The 19,471-nt window shown below is 46.7% G+C and overlaps 1 protein-coding gene across 1 annotated transcript in view; it reads left to right on the top strand.

Moving 5' to 3' along the window:
* The first annotated feature begins 205 nt into the window (after positions 1-205).
* GRK3 (G protein-coupled receptor kinase 3) overlaps positions 206-19,471 on the top strand; it is a 131,711-nt gene continuing 112,445 nt past the window's right edge. The window contains exon 1 of the mRNA XM_078435582.2: positions 206-735. Within this exon, the coding sequence (XP_078291708.1) occupies positions 623-735 (113 nt within the window). The 5' untranslated portion in view covers positions 206-622. The remainder of the gene's footprint in view (positions 736-19,471) is intronic.

Here is a 19,471-nt window from a genome sequence, read left to right as displayed (position 1 = left end):
GTTTGAGAAGTAGCGTGTCTACGGCCCCGGGAGAGCTCCCCACCGCTTCTTGGGTGGTGGGCCTCGGGTCCAGGGCATCCCCGGCTGGCAGGGGTCCGGAGGAGAGGGGGCGTGAGCGCGCCTGGAGCGGGAGGCGGGAAATGGGGAGGAGGAGGAGGGAAAAAAGGAGGGGGAGGAGGAGGAGAGGAAGTCCCCCGTGGCCACCCCGAAGGGAGGGCGGGACGGTGCCCGCGGGCACTCGGTCAGGAGACGAGGGCTGGGCCGGCAGGGCAGCTACGCCCGCCAACCGAGGGACTACGACCGCCGGGCGCGCGCTCCCCGCCGACCCCCGGCTAGAGGGGCGGGGGCGGCGGCGCGTGCGCGGGGCGGCGGGCGGGGGCGCGCGCGGGGGGCGGGGCGGCGCGCGGCGACCCCGGCGGGCGCGAGGCTGCGGCGCGCCGAGCGGGGCGCGGGGGCGCGCGGGCGGGAGCGCGCGCGGGGGGGGGGGGGCTGCCCCGGGGCGGCCCCCCCACGTCGGGGCGCGGCGGGCGGCGGCGGCGGGAGCGCGTCCCGTCCGGGTCCCGAGGAGTCGCCGCCACCACCGCCGCCGCCGCCGCCGCCGCCGCCGCCGCCGCTCGCCAACATGGCGGACCTGGAGGCCGTGCTGGCCGATGTCAGCTACCTGATGGCGATGGAGAAGAGCAAGGCGACCCCGGCCGCCCGCGCCAGCAAGAAGATCGTGCTGCCCGAGCCCAGGTACCGGCCGCCCGGGTCCGCGCCGCCCCCCGCGCCGCCGCCCTCGGCGGCCGCCAGCGACCCCCTGCGTCCGGGAGGGTCGGGCGCTCGGCCGCTGCTGTTCTCCTTCCCCCACCCTCAGCCTCACCGTTCCCGTCTCTGAAATGGGCATCAGAGGGCTGCTGGGAGGGGGGGGTCCCCGGGAGAGAGCGCCCCAAAGTGCCCGGCGTGGCGCCCGCGCGCAGGAGCGCCCCGGCAACGGGCTGCCGGGAGGTGGTTGTGACTTGGCTGGACCAGCTCCAGCCCTGTCGCCCCCTCGTGTCCCATCTCTGTGGTCCTCAGCGCTCCTCTGCCATGGCTCCCTCCTGCCCCAAGCCTGCCCTTCCAGCCCCATCCCTCTCCCTTCTGTCCCATCTCTGTCACCCGTCCAGCCCCATCCTCATGGGCCCCTTCTGCCCCTAGCCTGTGGCTCCCCCGTGCTGCATCCTGGTCGTTCCTTCTCTGGTTCCTGCTGCCCCGGTTGCCAACTGCGTCCTCTCCCCAGCTCCCTGTGTGCTCCTTAGCCTGGGGAGTGCAGGCTTCTTGCCTTTGTCCCAGGTACTTAAGTGCAGTTTTCAGTGCTTTCTCCCCTTGGGGTCCAGTCTATTCCGCTTCCTATCCTCCTATCTTTTCCTCTTTCGTGCCCCCCAGGCAGTGATGAGTGGCTTGTGACCCACACAGTTTTCTTTTTGGTGCCAAGCCTATCGCCCAAGCAGCTTTCCTCAACTTGCAGATCCACTGGTGGTACTTTATTAAAAGGTTGAAATGGGATTCACTTTACACGCACATGGAAAGGTTGATTCCAGACAGGAATTTGTTGTTTAAATTACCAAAGAAGGGCCCGATTGAATTGGCCAGGGGTTTTAGTGAGGGTCGTACCAAGTTCTAATTTTATCTCGAAAATGGTTTCTTATCAATGGAACCAGTTAAAGACTTTACTGGTTCGTGTCATTAGCGCTACCCCAGAAAAGATCGTTCATCAGATTGATAGAGTTTCAAATAGTGTATCAAAAGATTAGGGTTCGATTCCCCCCCCCCCCCCCACCTTAGCTTCTTTTCTGATTAACACCATCATGAGTTGTATAGTGAATGTGCTAAGTAGCTCTTGGTAGAATTGATGATAAAGAGAGGCATCTTCTTTGTGGTGAATTTGAAACCAGGTAGTTTGGTAAAATACTAGAAACTCAACCAAAACTATTCTCCACTGGCCAGCATCAGTGTTTCAAGCATTACACACCGAAGCTTGCTTAAATTGTTATCTTGACGTAAGAAAACAATCCTTCTTTTAATGCGAAGTGATCACCAGATAATTTTTCCAAGTCCGTTCATGAGCCTGAGCCCTATGACAGAGAAAATTATCAGTCCGTTTGAGCTACTTGTTGTGAAAAGACCAACTGTGTAAATGAATATGTGGTAGATATTTTTGGCTCGCTTGCCCTTTTCATTAGCCTATGTACCCCCTTGGTTTTGCAGGGTGTGCTCTTTGCCAAGTAGGGAAAAGCAGGGGGGAGCATAGACCTTTTGGAGTACTGTGAAATTAACACTCCTCTTCCGGAGTCTAACATACCCGTTGCTCATTGAAAATCAGTGCTGTTTAAATTTTTTTGGCAAATGGGAAGCTAAGTAAAACAAGAACCCCCAAACCAAGCCTGGATTTCATTTTTTAAAAAACTGCATTTTTATAAATATGGTATACAGTGCTTAATTCCTTTTTCTTTTGCCTTTTCTACTTTTCCTGAAGGGCAGGGAATCCTAAATATGTAGAGTCTCTAAACATAAAATTGACGAATCTTAGTTCATGGGTAGTTTTGGAGGGGGGGGGGCAAAATATAATATTAAAATTAGGAACTTCTGCTCGTGTGTGTGTGTGTGTGTGTGTGTGTCTTGTTTTGAACTTAATATGACTTCTGCTTTTTTAGTGTCCTTCTCGAGAACATACTTACATGTTTTGGGTATTCACTTCCTTGTATGAATGCCTTTGTTTTCGGTGGTGTTCTTTGGTAACACTTTCTTTTAAGGCAGAACTGGGAGGTGGTGAGTGTATTTCTCATGACATTTCAAGTAAAATATCGTGCAGATTTTTATCTACCACTTGATGGCAGGTAGTGGTGGCTACCTGCTGGACTTTGGGGTAGGGGTGGGAGGCTGCGGGGTTTCTCCATCTGGTAAGGAAGTTAATTTTCATTTTATTTTTTAATTTTTTTTTAATGTTTATTTATTTTTGAGACAGAGACAGAGCATGAATGAGGGAGGGTCAGAGAGAGAGGGAGACACAGAATCTGAAGCAGGCTCCAGTCTCTGAGCTGCCAGCACAGAGCCTGACGCGGGGCTCGAACTCACGGACTGTGAGATCATGACCTGAGCCGAAGTCAGCCGCTTAACCGACTGAGCCACCCAGGCGCCCCTAATTTTCATTTTAAAATGCCTCAGCACAATGGTTCAAAAGACTAGTATGATCTCACTCTGTCGGTAAAGGACGGTGGTCAAATGTTTTCTGATAAGAGTTTCTATTTCAGTTTCATTGTGGCATGAACTGTGTGATCACCAGTCTTTGGTGTTCTTGAAAAAGATGTTTAGATTCGTCTTTTTAGTGTCTCCATGACGAGTATAATACTTGCCATGGGTCTGTCACCAGTGACCTTTTATTTCCAGCCGATTATTTGAAATCACTGTAGTATTTTCTGCATGCTTCCTCGTTTCAGTTGCTTTGCTGCTTCCGCAGCTTTAACCAGAAAAGCTACGGGACTGCATCATATCTAGCTAGTTTAAATGAAAGGTTGGGTCTGCGGTCCCCTGCCTATTACAGGAGAGTCTCAGAAGATGGACCGTCCTGCCCCCTGGGGAGATCTCACTTCTCTGAGATAGCGAGAGGCAACTGTTTTGTTATGTTGACACGTTATTTAATTAACGAACCCATGAGTGTAAATCCCGGAATAGCTGACTATTCGTTCAGATTACATAGCTGCTTCAGTTTACTGAAACATTTGTTGAGTTAATGTAGCTGATGATGGGATCTGTTGGGAAGACTGAACTGTGACCCACGAGCCCACTGTGCAGGCCCAGACAGAAACTCGAGCATTACACCATGTTAGAGAAGAAGTACCTTTATTTGATAGGGTCTAATTCATAAGCTAAGACTTACAGAAGGGTCAGCGTCTTAAAGCCCTGGATCATCAAGACAACTTTACTTTAGGCTCATTACTCTTTTTAACCTTGTCCAAACAGAGTGAAATCCCATTGGCTTGGTTGGGTAACATGAGCTTGACCCTTTCCCTGCATCCCATGTCCATTTAGGAGACATTGACAGTATTGGATCATTAATTGCAAAGCCTGTCCTTTTATTTTATTTTTATTATTATTTATTTATTATTTATTTTTTATTAAAGCTTTTTTTTTTAAATGTTTGTTTCTGAGAGAGAGACAGAGACAGAGAGCACGAGCAGGGGGAGGGGCAGAGAGACAGGGAGACACAGGATCCAAAGCAGGCTCCAGGCTCTGATCTGTCAGCACAGAGCCTGATGTGGGGCTTGAACCCACAGACCGCGAGATGATGCCCTGAGCTGAAGTTGGATGCTTAACCAACTGAGGCACCCAGGCACCTCAATTCACTGATTACTAAAAAACATTTTTATGTTATATTTATTTTTTTAGAGAGCGTGCAAGCAGAGGAAGGGCAGAGAAGAGAGTGGGGGACAGAGGATCTGAAGTGGGCTCCACGCTGACATCAGTGAGCCCGATGTGGGGCTTGAACTCACAAACTGGTATCGTGACTTAAGCCCAAGTCGGACGCTTAACCGACTGAGCCACCCAGGCACCCCAGCAAAGCTTGTCCTTTTAAGGTATTCCTACAATATGATAGGAAGTTCTGAAAAATAACATTTGCAAGATTCTTTGTAACTTTCCTAGATCATTTAGAATATCCTTCAGGACATCTGTGACACCCTTTATTACATGACTTCAGTAGGGGGTTGTAGAGGCTGGGTCTCCAAGCCAGGCATGGAGAGACTATGATGAGCCTGACCACAGCCCCATCTTTCAAGGGGCTTTTTTTTTTTTAGTCTAGTGGGAAATACACAGTTGATCCAAGAAAGATGTTTATAAAGTGCAGTTTCTTGAAGATTCTATTTAACCACAGACAAGTAGCAATTTGGATGGCTTTTTTATTCTGCAATCATCGAACGCATTATGTTTGCTGAGCGTTTTACAATAATTGGTTAGTTATTCCCTCCGAAGACCTATCCGGCCAGAGTATACATAGTAATGTGGTAATGCTGCGTCTTCCTGTTTGTAACCGGATCAGATGGGATCCATGTTGAGAAGTAGCTCAGTTTTCTTCTTCTGTGGGAATGGAGTTTCTTCAGTGATTTCCCCGACTCCAGTCTGTGAGCCGTTGGGGGTAGACTTGAACTATTCCTCTGTTTTGGTTGTAGGGGATTCTGTGCCCGTGCACACCCCTCCCCAACTCGGAACTGAAGAGTCAATGTTGAAAGAATGAACGGCCTTCAGGGAAAGAGTGCTCTGTATCGCCGATAGGAGTCTTTCTATGTATAGAACGGTGGCGGTGTTCTTGCCTCTTTTCCACTAAGGTGCACATTCGAAATGTAATTTGTTCTGACCTTTCGGTTTTTATTCCATTCTTGGGCAGAGGCAATTTGTGCCAGTGACTTGGTGATTCAAGAGCTGTGTGTGGTTGTCAGTTCTTAGAAATAGATGTTCCAGTGCAATCAATTTGGGACCTAGAAGCTGCCCCAAATCCGGCATTGTGAAATGTTTTGAACGGAGAGCCCAGTAGATTTCTTTGGGTTCAGACAATCCCGGTTTTTACACGCAATGTGTTCTTAGAGACAGCGTCTCAAAAGTGCTTTTCAGTATGCTGAACTTGGCTTTGCCAAACATGTGTTTGGACAAGACAGGAACTGTTGGCTAAGGCTTGAAGCAGGGACGTGTAGGTCTTTATCTGACAGTGGGCGGCAAAGCACAGTAAGAAATGCAGAGTGGGGGAGAACAGGATGCTTGGGGTCTCCGTAGCCCTGAGGAGGGAAAGAGAAGGTTTATTACTTCCACGAGCTAGCAACGTAACAACTACCATTTATTGAGATTTCCCTTCTCCCGGGCACTTTGCATCATGAGTGCATTTGTTCCCCGTGACAGTGCAGCCTGGTGAGTGACGTAGCCTCATCCGGACAGTTAGGGACCTCTGCCCCGGGTGACAGCTGAAGCGTAGTCCAGAATGGGGTCCTTTCCTCCTTGCTCTGCCATTGTGCCAGCACGAATAAGGAACACCCTCACCCCTTCTGCAGTTTTTCCTTTGGGGAAAAATCACTTTGCGGGCCATGTCTATCGGCTGCTGGTGCAGCGTTTGCAAAGTCAGGACCGTCCTCAGAGACTGATAGAGAACAGCTCTTCCTCTGGGATGTGGCAAAGCGGTAATTATCACTAAGTGGATAAGCAGTTTTTTCCTTATTTCCCATGAGGAGCTCGAGGGTTAAATTCCCGTTCTGTTCAACGCAAGAAACGCAATCTTGCAACCTTGCCGCCAAGAAATCTGTGTAATAGACCCCCTCTCCCCTCCTCTCCCCAACCCGGTCCCCAAACAGGATTTCTGTGTGGGTTATTATTCGGAAAAGAGAGCGGCCCCCGTCCCCCGCCCCCGCCGAATTGTTCCATTCTAGAGAAAAGGGAAAAGGGACACAACAATATTTTTGGCTTTCTTCGCGATAAAAATCACTTTCTCCCGCAAACAGTTTTCCTTTGCTGGTGAACCATGTGTCCGAGGAATGCTGATAGTTTGATGAAGATGTGTATGCGTGGTGGTCTTCTCTGTCCTTGTCCTCCTCTGGACTTTGGCAGTGGGGCAATGGAGACCTTGGAGGGGTGACTTCCACTTGAGTGTTGTGAACTCATTTGCATATTTAGAAACTTGCACACTAATGAGGCCCTGACCTGCTTCTGCTTCTCCTGGTTCCCGAGTCTTTGTTCTTTATTTTTGTCATCGATCAGCACTCCCACCCCCTGGGCCATTAGTGATTGCCCTGTAGGTCTACAATAAACTGTGGGGTGGCGGGGGGGGGGGGGGGGGGGGGGGGGGGCGGGGGGGGGAGAAGTAATACCTTGGCTCCCCATACCCTGTAAATGTTTCTTCTAATTTTGGAAGTCTTCTCCTGGGTCATCTATGCTTCAGCCTCAGCGCGGAGCATCTGCAGGCTGTAGAACTTTCTATGTGGGGCATGACAGAGAGGACAGTTCGTTGACTCTGTCATTGGTGTTTTGTGACAGTCAGCCTCCACATAGACCTGTACTCTTGCTGGCTGCCGTTTCCTTCTTCCAGGGTCTCAGAAGTCTAGGAAAAGGTGATGATATGAAAGTACCTAGGCCCAATTTTCATCCCTAGTGAACTTGTAGGTCAGCTGTTTCATTTCTGGGCTCATTTTCCTGTGCCCTCCTTATCATCTGCCACACTATGATACAGTTCTAGATCAGGAACCAGGAAATATGGACCAGATTCCATTGGCAACTTGCCACAGGCCCTTGATAAGTCACTTAAATTCACTGTATTTAGTTTTTCCTAGCTGTATAATATGATATCTATTCATTTGTGATCATAAAATGTCCCCTCCCCCCCCCCCCCCATCTCTGGGCATATTCTATATAAAATATATATATATATTTTAATGTTTTATTATTTTTGAGAGAAAGAGAGAGAGCATGAGCAGGGGAAGGTCAGAGAGAGAGGGAGACACAGAACCCAAAGCAGGCTCCAGGCTCTGAGCCGTCAGCACAGAGCCCGACGCGGGGCTTGAACTCATGAACCGCGAGATCATGACCTGAGCCCAAGTCGGACGCTTAACCGACTGAGCCAGCCAGGTGCCCCAATGTATATGTATATATTTTTAAAATTTAGTCATTTATTTTGAGAGAGAGAGAAAGAGGTCGAGGGAGGGGCAGAGAGAGAGAGAGAGAGGTCGAGGGAGGGGCAGAGAGAGAGAGAGAGAGGGAGAGAGATAATCCCAGGCAGGCTTCGCGCTGTGCTGTCAGCATGGAGACCAACGCGGGGCTCCATCCCACGAACCTGAGATCGTGACCTGAGCCGAAACCAAGAGTTGGACGCTCAACCGACTGAGCCACCAGCCACCCCATACAATGTATTTGTAAACAAGAGAGGACATTAATTTCACACAGTCACAACTCAGAAAAAGATAGGACAAAATATTAAAAGGTGATTTTTTCTTTAATTTATACCATGGGTGGTCGTTGTAGGGATTAGATGCAGCACAAAATGTAACACCTTAAGAAAGTACCAAATAGTAGCCAATAAAAGGCAGCATTGCATGGAGCCCCTGTGCCATGTGCCCTGCAGAAGCAGGTTGGGAGACAGGATTTCTGAAAAGTTGATATGTTGACCCAGGCAGCAAAGAGCAGATGTTGACCTTTAGACACATAAGTAAGTGAATTTCCCAGATTTCTTCTGTTTTCTTCTAGCCTTGGTGGCACTATGTGTCTAGAACCTTGCATACATGCTACCTCACTCAGTTCTTTTTAATTTTTTTTAATGTTTATTTATTTTTGAGAGAGACAAAGAGCATGAGCAGGGAGGGCCAGAGAGAGGAGACACAGAATCGGAAGCAGGCTCCAGGCTCTGAGCTGTCAGCACAGAGCCCGACGTGGGCCTCGAACTCAGGAACCGCGAGATCATGACCTGAGCCGAAGTCAGACGCTTAACTGAGTGAGCCACCCAGGCGCCCTTCACTCGGTTCTTTTTCTTTCTTTTCTTCCTCGCCACCTTTACTCTACCCTCCCTCTTTTTTTTCTTTCCATCCATCCTCCCACCTACCCATCCATCCTTCATCTGTTCTTTCCTCCCACCCATCCATCCATGTTTCCATGTTTCCTTCCTTCCTTCCTTCCATCCATCCATCCATCCATCCATCCATTCTTTCTTCTTTTCATCCTCCTTCTTTTCATCCATCCACCCACCCATCCATCCATCCATCCATCCATCCATCCATCAGGCTCTGGGCTATGTTGGCTTCAATACATAAGAGTTCATGAGCATTGCTATTCTTAAATACAGATAACTAAACAATTAGGAGAATTAGCTCATCCTTTAGAGGCCTTTGCTTCAGTAAAATGAACCAAAATTACAGCCTAAAAGCAGCTGGCTTCAGTGTATTGAGCATAAGGTGATTCATTTCAGTATTCCTTAGACATTAACAGATTGCATGTTAATAACATAGCATTGTAGTATCTCATGTTTGAAAAGATCTTGGAGGGCATCCAATTTAGTCATGCATTGGATGGGTGACTTCCCTGTCTGACGTCCAGGCAGGGTCATCTCCGAGGAACATCTTTGGAAGCTCTGTGATGTTGGAAAGCTCTCTTGCAATTAATTCTGTGCACTGATGTTTTGCTGTCCTTTCATGGTTGTACAAACAAGTTTAGTCCCTGAAAAAGTGACAGGTTTTCCGATATCTGAAGGCAGCTACCCTATCCCACAGTGGCTTTCACAGGAAGCTGTCCCCAGTCCTTTTAGTCACTCCCCAAATCAAGCTGAAGTCTGCACGCTGCTCTCTGTAATCTGTGCCCATCAGTCTGAATGTGACCTGGCTGGGTCAGAATATTAAGGTTTAAGAAGACTGAAAAGATACCTGTAGAATTCGTCTGCTTAATTCAGTGGTGGCAAAACCAGTGAAAAATCTTATTCCAAGTGTGTGGTTGAACCTCTCTCAAGTTCCGTTATGGGGAGAAAATTTTTGGTTCCTCTGATGATTTGAGATTCATCACACCAGCTTGATTAGGGGATTAACATTTCCATTAGTCAGAATTTAGAAGCTACGATGGGTACCAGGTGTCTTTTTGACATTGTCTGCCACTTGCTGAGTGCTAACTTCTAGGCCCTGTGTACATTCTGAGAAAATTGTGGGCTAAAATATTTTTAGGAAGAAAACGAGCTTTAATTATGCCAAAAAAAGCCTTTTTCTGAGGATTTTAGGGCTAATGTTTCATATATTCAAAAACTTACACCTACAGTTCCATTAGGAATCTTCTGGGGAAGGCAGCAAGCATATCTTCATTTTCAGCAATAGAACTTGACTGGGGAATGAGCTCTTGGTATTTGTGCTTTTGTAATTAAGTCAGTCCATTGTTCTTTATTCTCGATCTAGAAAGATCACTCTGGTTATATTTTCAGGGTACTCTCAATTTTCTCTGTCTGCATTGCTTTTGATGAGGGTTTAAGTTAAAAATGAACTAGAAGTTACATGGGAAGGCATTTACACAGCTGTTAAATACCGCAGACTCTCATTTTGCAACGTGAATGTCTAAAGCTGAGATGACATTTTCAGATGTGTCTTCTTTTCAACATATGAGGCTTTTGCTACTTGGTTAGGGGTGGGGGTGGTAAGGGAGGTGTCTGTATTCCATTTAGAAACAACTAACCCTAACCGGTAAGGTCAAGGGATTTTAATATTCATCTTTAATGGGCCATTCTTTTTTCAACTACGTTTACTATTTCTTTTCTTATAGTATAATGACACGCTAATTAAGCAGTGGCTCTTGGAATCACAGTAAGTATAGAGTAGAGTGTAAAAGTTTGTGCTATCCTCTCTGTTCCATTTAGGACCTGCTTCCTTCCATTTGGTCTCCACTGGCAGTAGAGGAAGGCTTATTATTTATGCAAAATGTCGCAACTAGAATTGGCCTAGAAGGGGGAGGTGTTTTCTTCACCTTAGCAGTTCTGGGCAGATTCTGTGCTGTCAGAGCAGAGCCCGATGCGGGGCTTGAACTCACAAACCGTGAGATCCTGACCTGAGCTGTGATCAAGGGTCAGCCGCTTCACCGACTGAGCCACCCAGGCGCCCCTGCACGTTAGCAGTTTCTAAACCTTGAGCGAGAGGGGATACTTAGGTTCATGACCTACCCCCCTGCCCCCAAAGAAGTGTGACGGTTTTTGTGGTCCGGGGTTTCTTAGGGTTTAATCATTTGATTGGTTTTTTTTTATTCCACAAGGAAAACCAGCCAGTTTTTCTGTGTTTCTGTTGTTCAAATAACGTGCCCTGTTTAGTGGGGAACTGGTGTTCAAATTATTCTAAAAAAAAAAGTCAAGTTATGCTATAAGAAAAGCTTATTTTTTTCTGACTGTTTCATACCGGGAAAGCTTAATGAGGTAGATGGTGGAAACTCACCCTCCTTCATGTGAGATTAGAGTTTTAGGGTAAGTGTCCTGGCTTATGATTAATCATCTCCTGACCATCCAGGGATCTAGGGTAGGGTTGATGATGGCGGATTGCCACTATATAGTCAACACGAATCTCCCGGGAGCCCAGATGCTGGAGGGCTGTGTGACCAGAGCATTCTGTCCTGTGTGTCGCCCTTGTAGAGGGGAAGTGACCCTCCGAAGGTAGCAGAGCCACCACAGGCTATAGCCCGATGGGTCGGAAGGGTCTAGCCTCAGGTTCGTCAGTTCTAGGAGCTGGGACCTAGTCATTTCTCCATGGGATGGCTTTACGCTGGATGTGACGTGCATGAATTCCCCAGCAGTGATGGCATCTGGGTGTCCTTCCGTGTTGCCGTGTTTCCTGTTCTCACTGGGGGGCAGACCTCCTCTGGGTTGGATAACACAGTTACAGCTAGTGCCTGCCAGCCAGCCCAGGAAACTTTGGCATTTCTCTGCCCTTTGTGTGAGGTATTGATTTAAAGTTTTTACTCTCAGAGGGCAAGCTTGCTTCTTTATTTTCAGATTCTTGGAAACGGCTCTCCAGTATTTCATCATCTCCATTTTAGAAGGAGGCAGTTCAGGTCCAGAGAGAAACTAATTGCTCGAGATCACATTGATAGCCAAGGGCTCAAAGCTCTGTGCATTTTAATAGACACCTACAGACTATCTTTTGCCATATGAATCATCTAAGCAAAGAAAATTCCTAGATGTGGGTAGAGGAGGGGTGTCAATTTCAGCTATTACCAACACAGTTTGAAAATGGATTGTCCTCACCATAAGGGTTATCAGCTACAGGGATCTGATAAGGGGCTTACATATCATTTCACTGGTGATGTTGATTGAATAATAAATATGTGAATAATTCCTTAAAAGATAAGATGTCATGAATGTCATGTTCGGTAATAGGATTAGTTGTCATTAATGATGACCGTGTTACAAATTGAGAAAAGCTACACGTCAGTATTTTTGATCTTAATGTTTTCTTACCCCAAGCATCTTTTTGTAATCTCACATGTGCCCTTATCTTTAAAAAGCAAAAACTGAAATTCTCTCTCTCCGTCAGCAGGTACATGGATACCCTTGGCTCGAGCACACTTGTCCGTTTACTCTAGATACATAAAGGATTTTTCGCATTAAACTTGTTAGCAGTACATTCTACATTGTGATGGAAAACTAATGAAACAGGTTGCACATTTAACCTTCACACAGAAAGGCTGTGGGCATCATACTGGGACAGAGTTGTGTTTGTCAGGAACACATTAGTGAGTCCCTTTACAACTTGCCCTCTGCTCCTGCTGAGACATGTTCGGCTTGTCCTTGGTAGTAGTGAAGAGATGCTTCTCGGTGCTCTGAATTGCTGCCTGATACATCGTAAAACCGCTGTTTACCCAACCCTGTGTTCGTAATCACAAGCGCCAGCGCAGTGGGTATGCTGACCTGTGCCTCTTTGGGGTCGTGGGATAGACCCCTGGAAGTAAGAGAGGGGCATTCTCAGTTTCGTGAGACGATGCCAAATTGTCCTGTATGTTTTAAGGATAAATAGGGCTGCATTCAGAAGTGTTAATGTTATTGTTCGTTTAAAATCATTTCATATAGACTATCTAAGTACAGCTGGGTAATAAGAACTGAGATTTTATTAAAAAATTTTTTTTTGGGGGCGCCTGGGTGGCGCAGTCGGTTAAGCGTCCGACTTCAGCCAGGTCACGATCTCGCGGTCCGTGAGTTCGAGCCCCGCGTCAGGCTCTGGGCTGATGGCTCGGAGCCTGGAGCCTGTTTCCGATTCTGTGTCTCCCTCTCTCTATGACCCTCCCCCGTTCATGCTCTGTCTCTCTCTGTCCCAAAAATAAATTAAAAAAAAAAAAAAAAAAAAAAATTTTTTTTTTTTTTGACGTTTTTATTTACTATTGAGAGACAGAGAGACACAGAGCGTGAGCAGGGGAGGGGTAGAGAGAGAGGGAGATACAGAATCTGAAGCAGGCTCCAGGCTCCTAGCTGTCAGCACAGAGCCCGATGCGGGGCTCAAACTCACCAACCGTGAGATCACGATCTGAGCCGAAGTTGGAGGCTTAACCAACTGAGCCACCCCGATGCCCCTAGAACTGAGATTTTAAATGTAAATGAAGAGATACAGGAGTGTGAGACAAGAGCTAAGTAAAAACCCTATAAGGTTAAATTCGAATTGGAAAGTCATTTTATTTTTTTTGTTCTTTGAAACAGTTTCTTTTATGTTTATTTATTCTGAGAGAGAGAAGGCATGAGGGGGAAGGACAGAGAGAGAGGGAGAGACAGAGAATCCGTGCTGTCAGTGTGGAGCCCGACTCAGGACTTGATCTCACCAACTGTGGGATCATGACCTGAGCTGAAACCAAGAGTTGGATGTTTAACCAGCCAAGCCACCCAGGTGCCCCAGAAAGTCATTTTAAATTCATGGTTTTGTCTTGTCTCTTTTCTTTTCTTTTCTTTTCTTTTCTTTTCTTTTCTTTTCTTTCCTTTCCTTTCCTTTCCTTTTCTTTCCTTTTCTTTCCTTTTTTGGTCTTACCACATATGTGTATGTCTTAACCCCAGTCATGGAAAAGCCCAAGAAACAACTGCTGTCCCATCCTTGTAGGTACCCAGCGCAAACATACCTGCCCTGAGGGGTGGGCAGGGTCTCGGCAAGAAGAACCCAGAACTTCTGGTATCTGTTGTATCAGAAAAAGGAGCCATCCGAGGGGTGGGGTGGGCACGATATCTAACAAATGCAGAGGCCGGAAGAAGGGGTCCCCACTGGCTATCAAAGGAATATGGCTGCGGTTGATTAAAATATTCTGAATATATTCCAGCCCTTGCGCTGGGCAGAACACTAGCCCCTTCCCCCACCAAATGTCCATGACCTAATCCTCAGAACCTGCGACTATGTGAACATTACTTGGCAAGAAGATTGCAGATGTAATTCAGGCAGCTGATGTTGCAGACTTTAAGATAAAGAGATTATTATCCTGAGTTATCTGGCTGGGCCCAGAACAATAGCGAGGAAGGGAGGCGGGTCAGAGTCAGAGTGAGGTAGCTTGAGAAGGAATATCTGACATTTGCTGGCTTTGATGGTAGAATGGGGTCATGGGCCAAGGAACGTGGCGGCTTCTAGAAGCCTGCAAAGATAAGGAGACGGGTGCTCCCATAGAGTCTCCACTAGGAACAAAACTCTGCTGGCATTTTGATCTTAGCTTAGTGGGACCCATTCCAGACTTCTGACCTACAGATCTATAAGATAATACTTTTCTGTGGTTTGGAGCTACCAAGTTCGAGGTAATTTGTTATATTAGCGGTAGGAAGCTAATATATCTATGATATCCAAAAGGGAGATCCCCAAACAAAACAGATAAAAACAAGACACCTATTGGTCACCACTGGCTGTCAAAATAAGGTACCAACTCTGTCCCTGAAAAGAGGCAGTCAAAAAGGTGAAGCATTTAGCGCTTTTCTTGCCTTTCCTGTAAGCTACAGAGGGTGATCACAATTTTTACTTGATGGGACATAATTCTTCCTTAAGAAGATTTACAGAATGGGAATGCAAGCTGGTGCAGCCACTCTGGAAAACAGTATGGAGGTTCCTCAAAAAGTTAAAAACAGAACTACCCTACAACCCAGCAATGGCACTACCAGGCATTTATCCAAGGGATACAGGTGTGCTGTTTCGAAGGGACACATGCACTCCCATGTTTATAGCAGCACTATCAACAATAGCCAAAGTATGGAAAGAACCCAAATGTCCATCGATGGATGAATGGATGAAGATGTGTTATATATGTATATATATATGTATATATATGTATATATACATATATATATACACACAACGGCGTATTACTCGTCAATCAAAAAGAATGAAATCTTGCCATTTGCAACTACGTGGATGGGACTAGAAGGTATTATGCTAAGTGAAATTAGTCAGTCAGAGAAAGACAGATATCATATGACTTCACTCATATGAGGACTTTAAGAGACAAAACAGATGAACAAAAATAATATAAAACCAGGGAGGGGGACAAAACATAAGAGACTCTTAAATATGGAGAACAAACTGAGGGTTGCTGGAGGGGTTGGGGGAGGGGATGAGCTAAATGGGTCAGGGGCACTAAGGAATCTACTCCTGAAATCCATTGTTGCCCTAGATGCTAACTAATTTGGATGTAAACTTAAAAAAATTAAAATAATAAAAAATAAAAACTAATTGATCGGTTAAAAAAAAAGAAAAAAGAAGATTTACAGCAAGTGAACGTGGCAAGGATGATGGAATTGGGAGAGTCACCATCTTGCAACTCTTAATGGAAGTGTTGAGGTAGGCAAAGGTCATCAGAGCATGAACCCGCTAAATGCGGTGTCGTGGGGAATTTGAAAAGGAGAAATCCGATGATCACCAGCTCAGTTGTTAAGTAATTTTCACATCACTAAGAAGAAATAACTGTACCTCCTTGGGGGGGGGGGCAATTTGACATACAAAGACTATCTCGTGAGTATTCCTGCCCCTGGAGGTTGAACTCGAATATCATCCGGTCTTCAGAGGGAAACTTTCAGCGTCTAGGAAATACAGAGCTAGAGGAGCAGGTCGAATGACCTTAGAGGAAGCAAACAGATAGTCCGGAATAGGAGCTAGCCTCTATACAGCTTGTCTTGGTGCCCTCAGTAAGTCACTGGTTGCGAATATAAAAAGCAGATGTCGGGGAGAAGGAAGAGCTCTTGGTTAAAGCAGATTGGAGAGAGACAGTGGTCTAATGAGTGCGCGATCCTGATTATATTAGATCCTGGCTCAAAAGACGACCCTAAGAGAACGATGGGCATTTATGGACATCATGGACAGGGGAACTAGGTAGTAGATGTGCAGGAGTTATTATTATTTCTGGGGGGGGGGGCATTCAGGGGAGGGGCAGTATTGTTTCTATAGGGAAGGGGGTGGGAGTAATAATAGATTGTGTTTACGTAAGGAAAATGTCCCTAATTTTTAGATTGCAAACTGAGGGAGTAAGGGTAGAATGACACGCAGTCGGAGATTCCAAGCCTTAAGATGCTTTAAAGCTTGGAGGAGAAGTTGGGGCGAGGATAAAAGTAGCAGACGAAAACCTTGGTAGCTACTCCGGAGGCGTGGGAGGACAGTTACCGGGGCTCACTCTACTATGCTCTTCTGCATGTTTGAACATTTTCATTATGATCTTTCAAAACAACAGAGTAGATGGCTAGGCCTGAGGATCGCAGTTAGAGGCTTGCAGGGCTGATGGAAACTTCGGTTGGCCCGATGTCACGGGTAGGAGCAGTGGTGACTTAGGACCGAAACTCCCATGATGGCATATGCAAGATGTGCTGCGTCTCCAGTAAGTTAGTCTGCGGGAGGGTGGCTTGCTTTTTGGAAACCACGGTAGGGCGGCTCAAAAAGAAACCCCGTGACACCGATCGCAAAGATGTGGGCAGAGGTTTAGTCAACTCACTCGTAGCCAGAGTCCTGACCAATCCCAAGTGGTGTGGACAGATTTACAACCTGTTGACCTGCAGACTTCTCGGGGAACGATGAAGGGGGAGCAGAAGCCATAAAGAAGGATTTCCAAGAGGCAAAGCAGGGTAAGAAATGAAACTTGAGAAAACTATGTCCATTTACCCCCTGAACACAAAAGACTTCCCTGAACTTTGTGAATATCATTCAAATCATAGCTCTGATGTTTAAATTTAGCAGGAAAGAAAAAATAACCCTTTCTATTTAAGATGATCTACCCTGTAAGCATCTTTCCAAAGCCTAATGAAACTCTACGATCCAGTCTCTGTTACTGAAATGACTTGAACAGCTTTCTGTTTTGTTTTTTTTTTAATGTTTATTTATGTCTGAGACAGAGACAGAGCATGAGTGGGGGAGGGGCAGAGAGAGAGAGAGAGAGAGAGGGAGACACAGAATCAGAAGCAGGCTCCAGGCTCCGAGCCATCAGCCCAGAGCCCGATGCGGGGCTCAAACTCACGGACCGCGAGATCGTGACCTGAGCTGAAGTCGGACGCTTAACCGACTGAGCCACCCAGGCGCCCCGAGAGAGAGAGAATCTTAAGCAGGCTGTGTGCTCAGTGCAGAGCCTGACACGGGGCTTGATCCCAAGATCCTGGGATCATGACCTGAGCTGAAATCAAGAGTTAGATGCTCAATGAGCTCAATGAACTCAATGAGCTCAGTGAGCCACTATGGCACCTCTCCAAGAGCTGATTTTTTTTTAAAAGTTTTATTTTATATTTGAGACAGAGAGAGAGAGAGAGAGAGCGCATGAGCAGGAGAGGGGCAGAAAGACAGAGACAGAATCTGAAGCAGGCTCCAGACGCTGAGCTGTCAGCACAGAGCCCGACGTGGGGCTCGAACTCATGGACCACGAGATCGTGACCTAAGCCAAAGTCGGTCGCTCAACCGACTGAGCCACCCAGGCGCTCCTACAGCTTTCTGTTTTTAAGTCATTTGAATATTAATTTGTCAAAACATTTCAAAATAATTACTTTAAAATTGATCTTTTCTAATGTGTTGCTCTAAACCTGACCTCACTAACTACCGTAATTACCGACAAGACCTGTATGTGAGAAACACAAAACTTTATTTAAAGGCCAAGAAAGCCTGGATAAATGGAGTGCCACAGGATCTTTGCAGATAGGAAGACTCGGTTTGGGAAGATGTCAGTTCTCTTCAAAAGAATCGGAATCCAAGGCAATCCCAGTCAAAACCCAAACGAGAATTTCAAAGGACTTGAAAGGTGATTCACGTTCATCTAGAAGAGAAGAATGGACAAAAATAACCAATGACATTTTGAAAAAAATGAAACAGTGGGGATCTGCTCTGTCTAAAAGAAAACATTGCTATAGCAGTTACAACTGTGGTTGTGGTGCAGATATAGACACACATCCAGGGCACAACAAGCCTTGTGTGTATGTGTATGTGTGTATATACATAATGTATACACACACACATATTCAAAAAAATTTTTTTAAGTTTATTCATTTTTCAGAGAGACGGAGAGACAGAATGTGAGCAGGGGAGGAGCAGAGAGAGAGGGAGACACAGAATCCGAAGCAGGCTCCAGGCTCTGAGCTGTCAGCTGAGAGCCTGACACGGGGCTCGAACTCAGGAATCATGAGATCATGATCTGAGCCGACTGAGCCACCCAGGCGCCCCTACGAGCACACGTATTATATGTGAGTTTGGTTTATGAATAAAGGTGACATTTTGAGTCTGGTGGGGAAAGGCTGGTGTGTGATCTGGCAAAGTTACAATCCCTCCACATTGTACGAAAAAAGAAATTCCAGAGTGTTCAATGAGATCATCACAAAACTATTATAATAAAACAGAAAAATATGAGAGAATGTATTTCCATTACTCTGGAGTATGACAATGGGTTCTCGTAAGCAAACTGCCCCGCCCCCCAGCCTGTAAAGGAGATCAGCGGCTGTGATCATGCGGACTTCTTGTGGGACAGTGGGTATCTTATACCAAATTGAGAGTCAAGTCAAAGAAAATTTACCTTGGCTGATTTTCTGTGGAGCCTGTTTTAGTGTGTGAATCTGTTTGCCCAGACAGTGACCGGTTTACGCTGCCTCAGGGAGGAGTGGGGGACAGTAGGTCACGGTGGCGTTTGGGGGACGAGGAAGTACAGTGACTTATGTCCAATGAGTCAGCATTCTTACCGGTGGTAGAAACAAAATGTCATCTGTCAGTCCATGGAAAGGAAGTGTTTGCTTTAAAAAAGCCACGAAAGGGTGCCTGCGTGGCTCAGTCGGTTTGGCTCAGGTCATGATCTCATGGTTCGTGGGTTCAAGCCCCACATTGGGCTCTGTGCTGACAGCCCAGAGCCTTCTTGGATTCTCTGTCTCATTCTGTCTGTGCCCCTCCCCTGCTCACACGCTCTCTCTCTCTCTCTCTCAAAAATAAATAAACATTAAAGACAAAGAAAGCCATGAAAGGCTGACATTAATCTCATGGGGGGTAATTTAGATACACTTTTCACATAGTTAGAGTGGGAGGTGTTTGTGGTCTGGCGTGTGTGGTGTGTGTGTCTCTGTGTGTGTGTGTGTTTTAATTGCTGTTGTCCTTTGTCCATTTGGTTCAATTATTTGGTTCAGGCTGAGGTGACATGACTATGAGATCCTTCTCGGGCGGTCCCCTTGCTTTCTCTCATTTCCCCTTTGCCAGCGGCCCCTCAGATTCTATAGTTTAGTCCTGTTGAGCTGGCCGTGCAGTCCCTGCTGGCTGCCACGTTGGATTGGGGCTTCCTGTTCACTCCTCTGTCACCCCTATGGACAAGGGCTCTTTTAGGGCAGAGACCGGGTCGGATGCACTGTGCATCTCTGGCGTCACACACAGTGGCTGGCTGTCTCCTAGAAAGGATGCAGTACCTATTTCGAACGAATGAACGATTGCGTGAACCGATGACTACACTGTCTTTTCCTCCTGAGGAGGACAGGGGTCCACTGGGGACATGATACAGCAGTGCCATGTGACGGGCCGTGGAAACCGAA

The sequence above is a fragment of the Panthera onca genome, chromosome D3 (genome assembly GCF_046562875.1).
Source record: "Panthera onca isolate mPanOnc1 chromosome D3, mPanOnc1 haplotype 2, whole genome shotgun sequence".
Classification (NCBI taxonomy): Eukaryota; Metazoa; Chordata; class Mammalia; order Carnivora; family Felidae; genus Panthera; species Panthera onca.
Note: the sequence above shows the minus strand (reverse complement) of the source record. Positions and strands in the feature narration are given on the sequence as shown.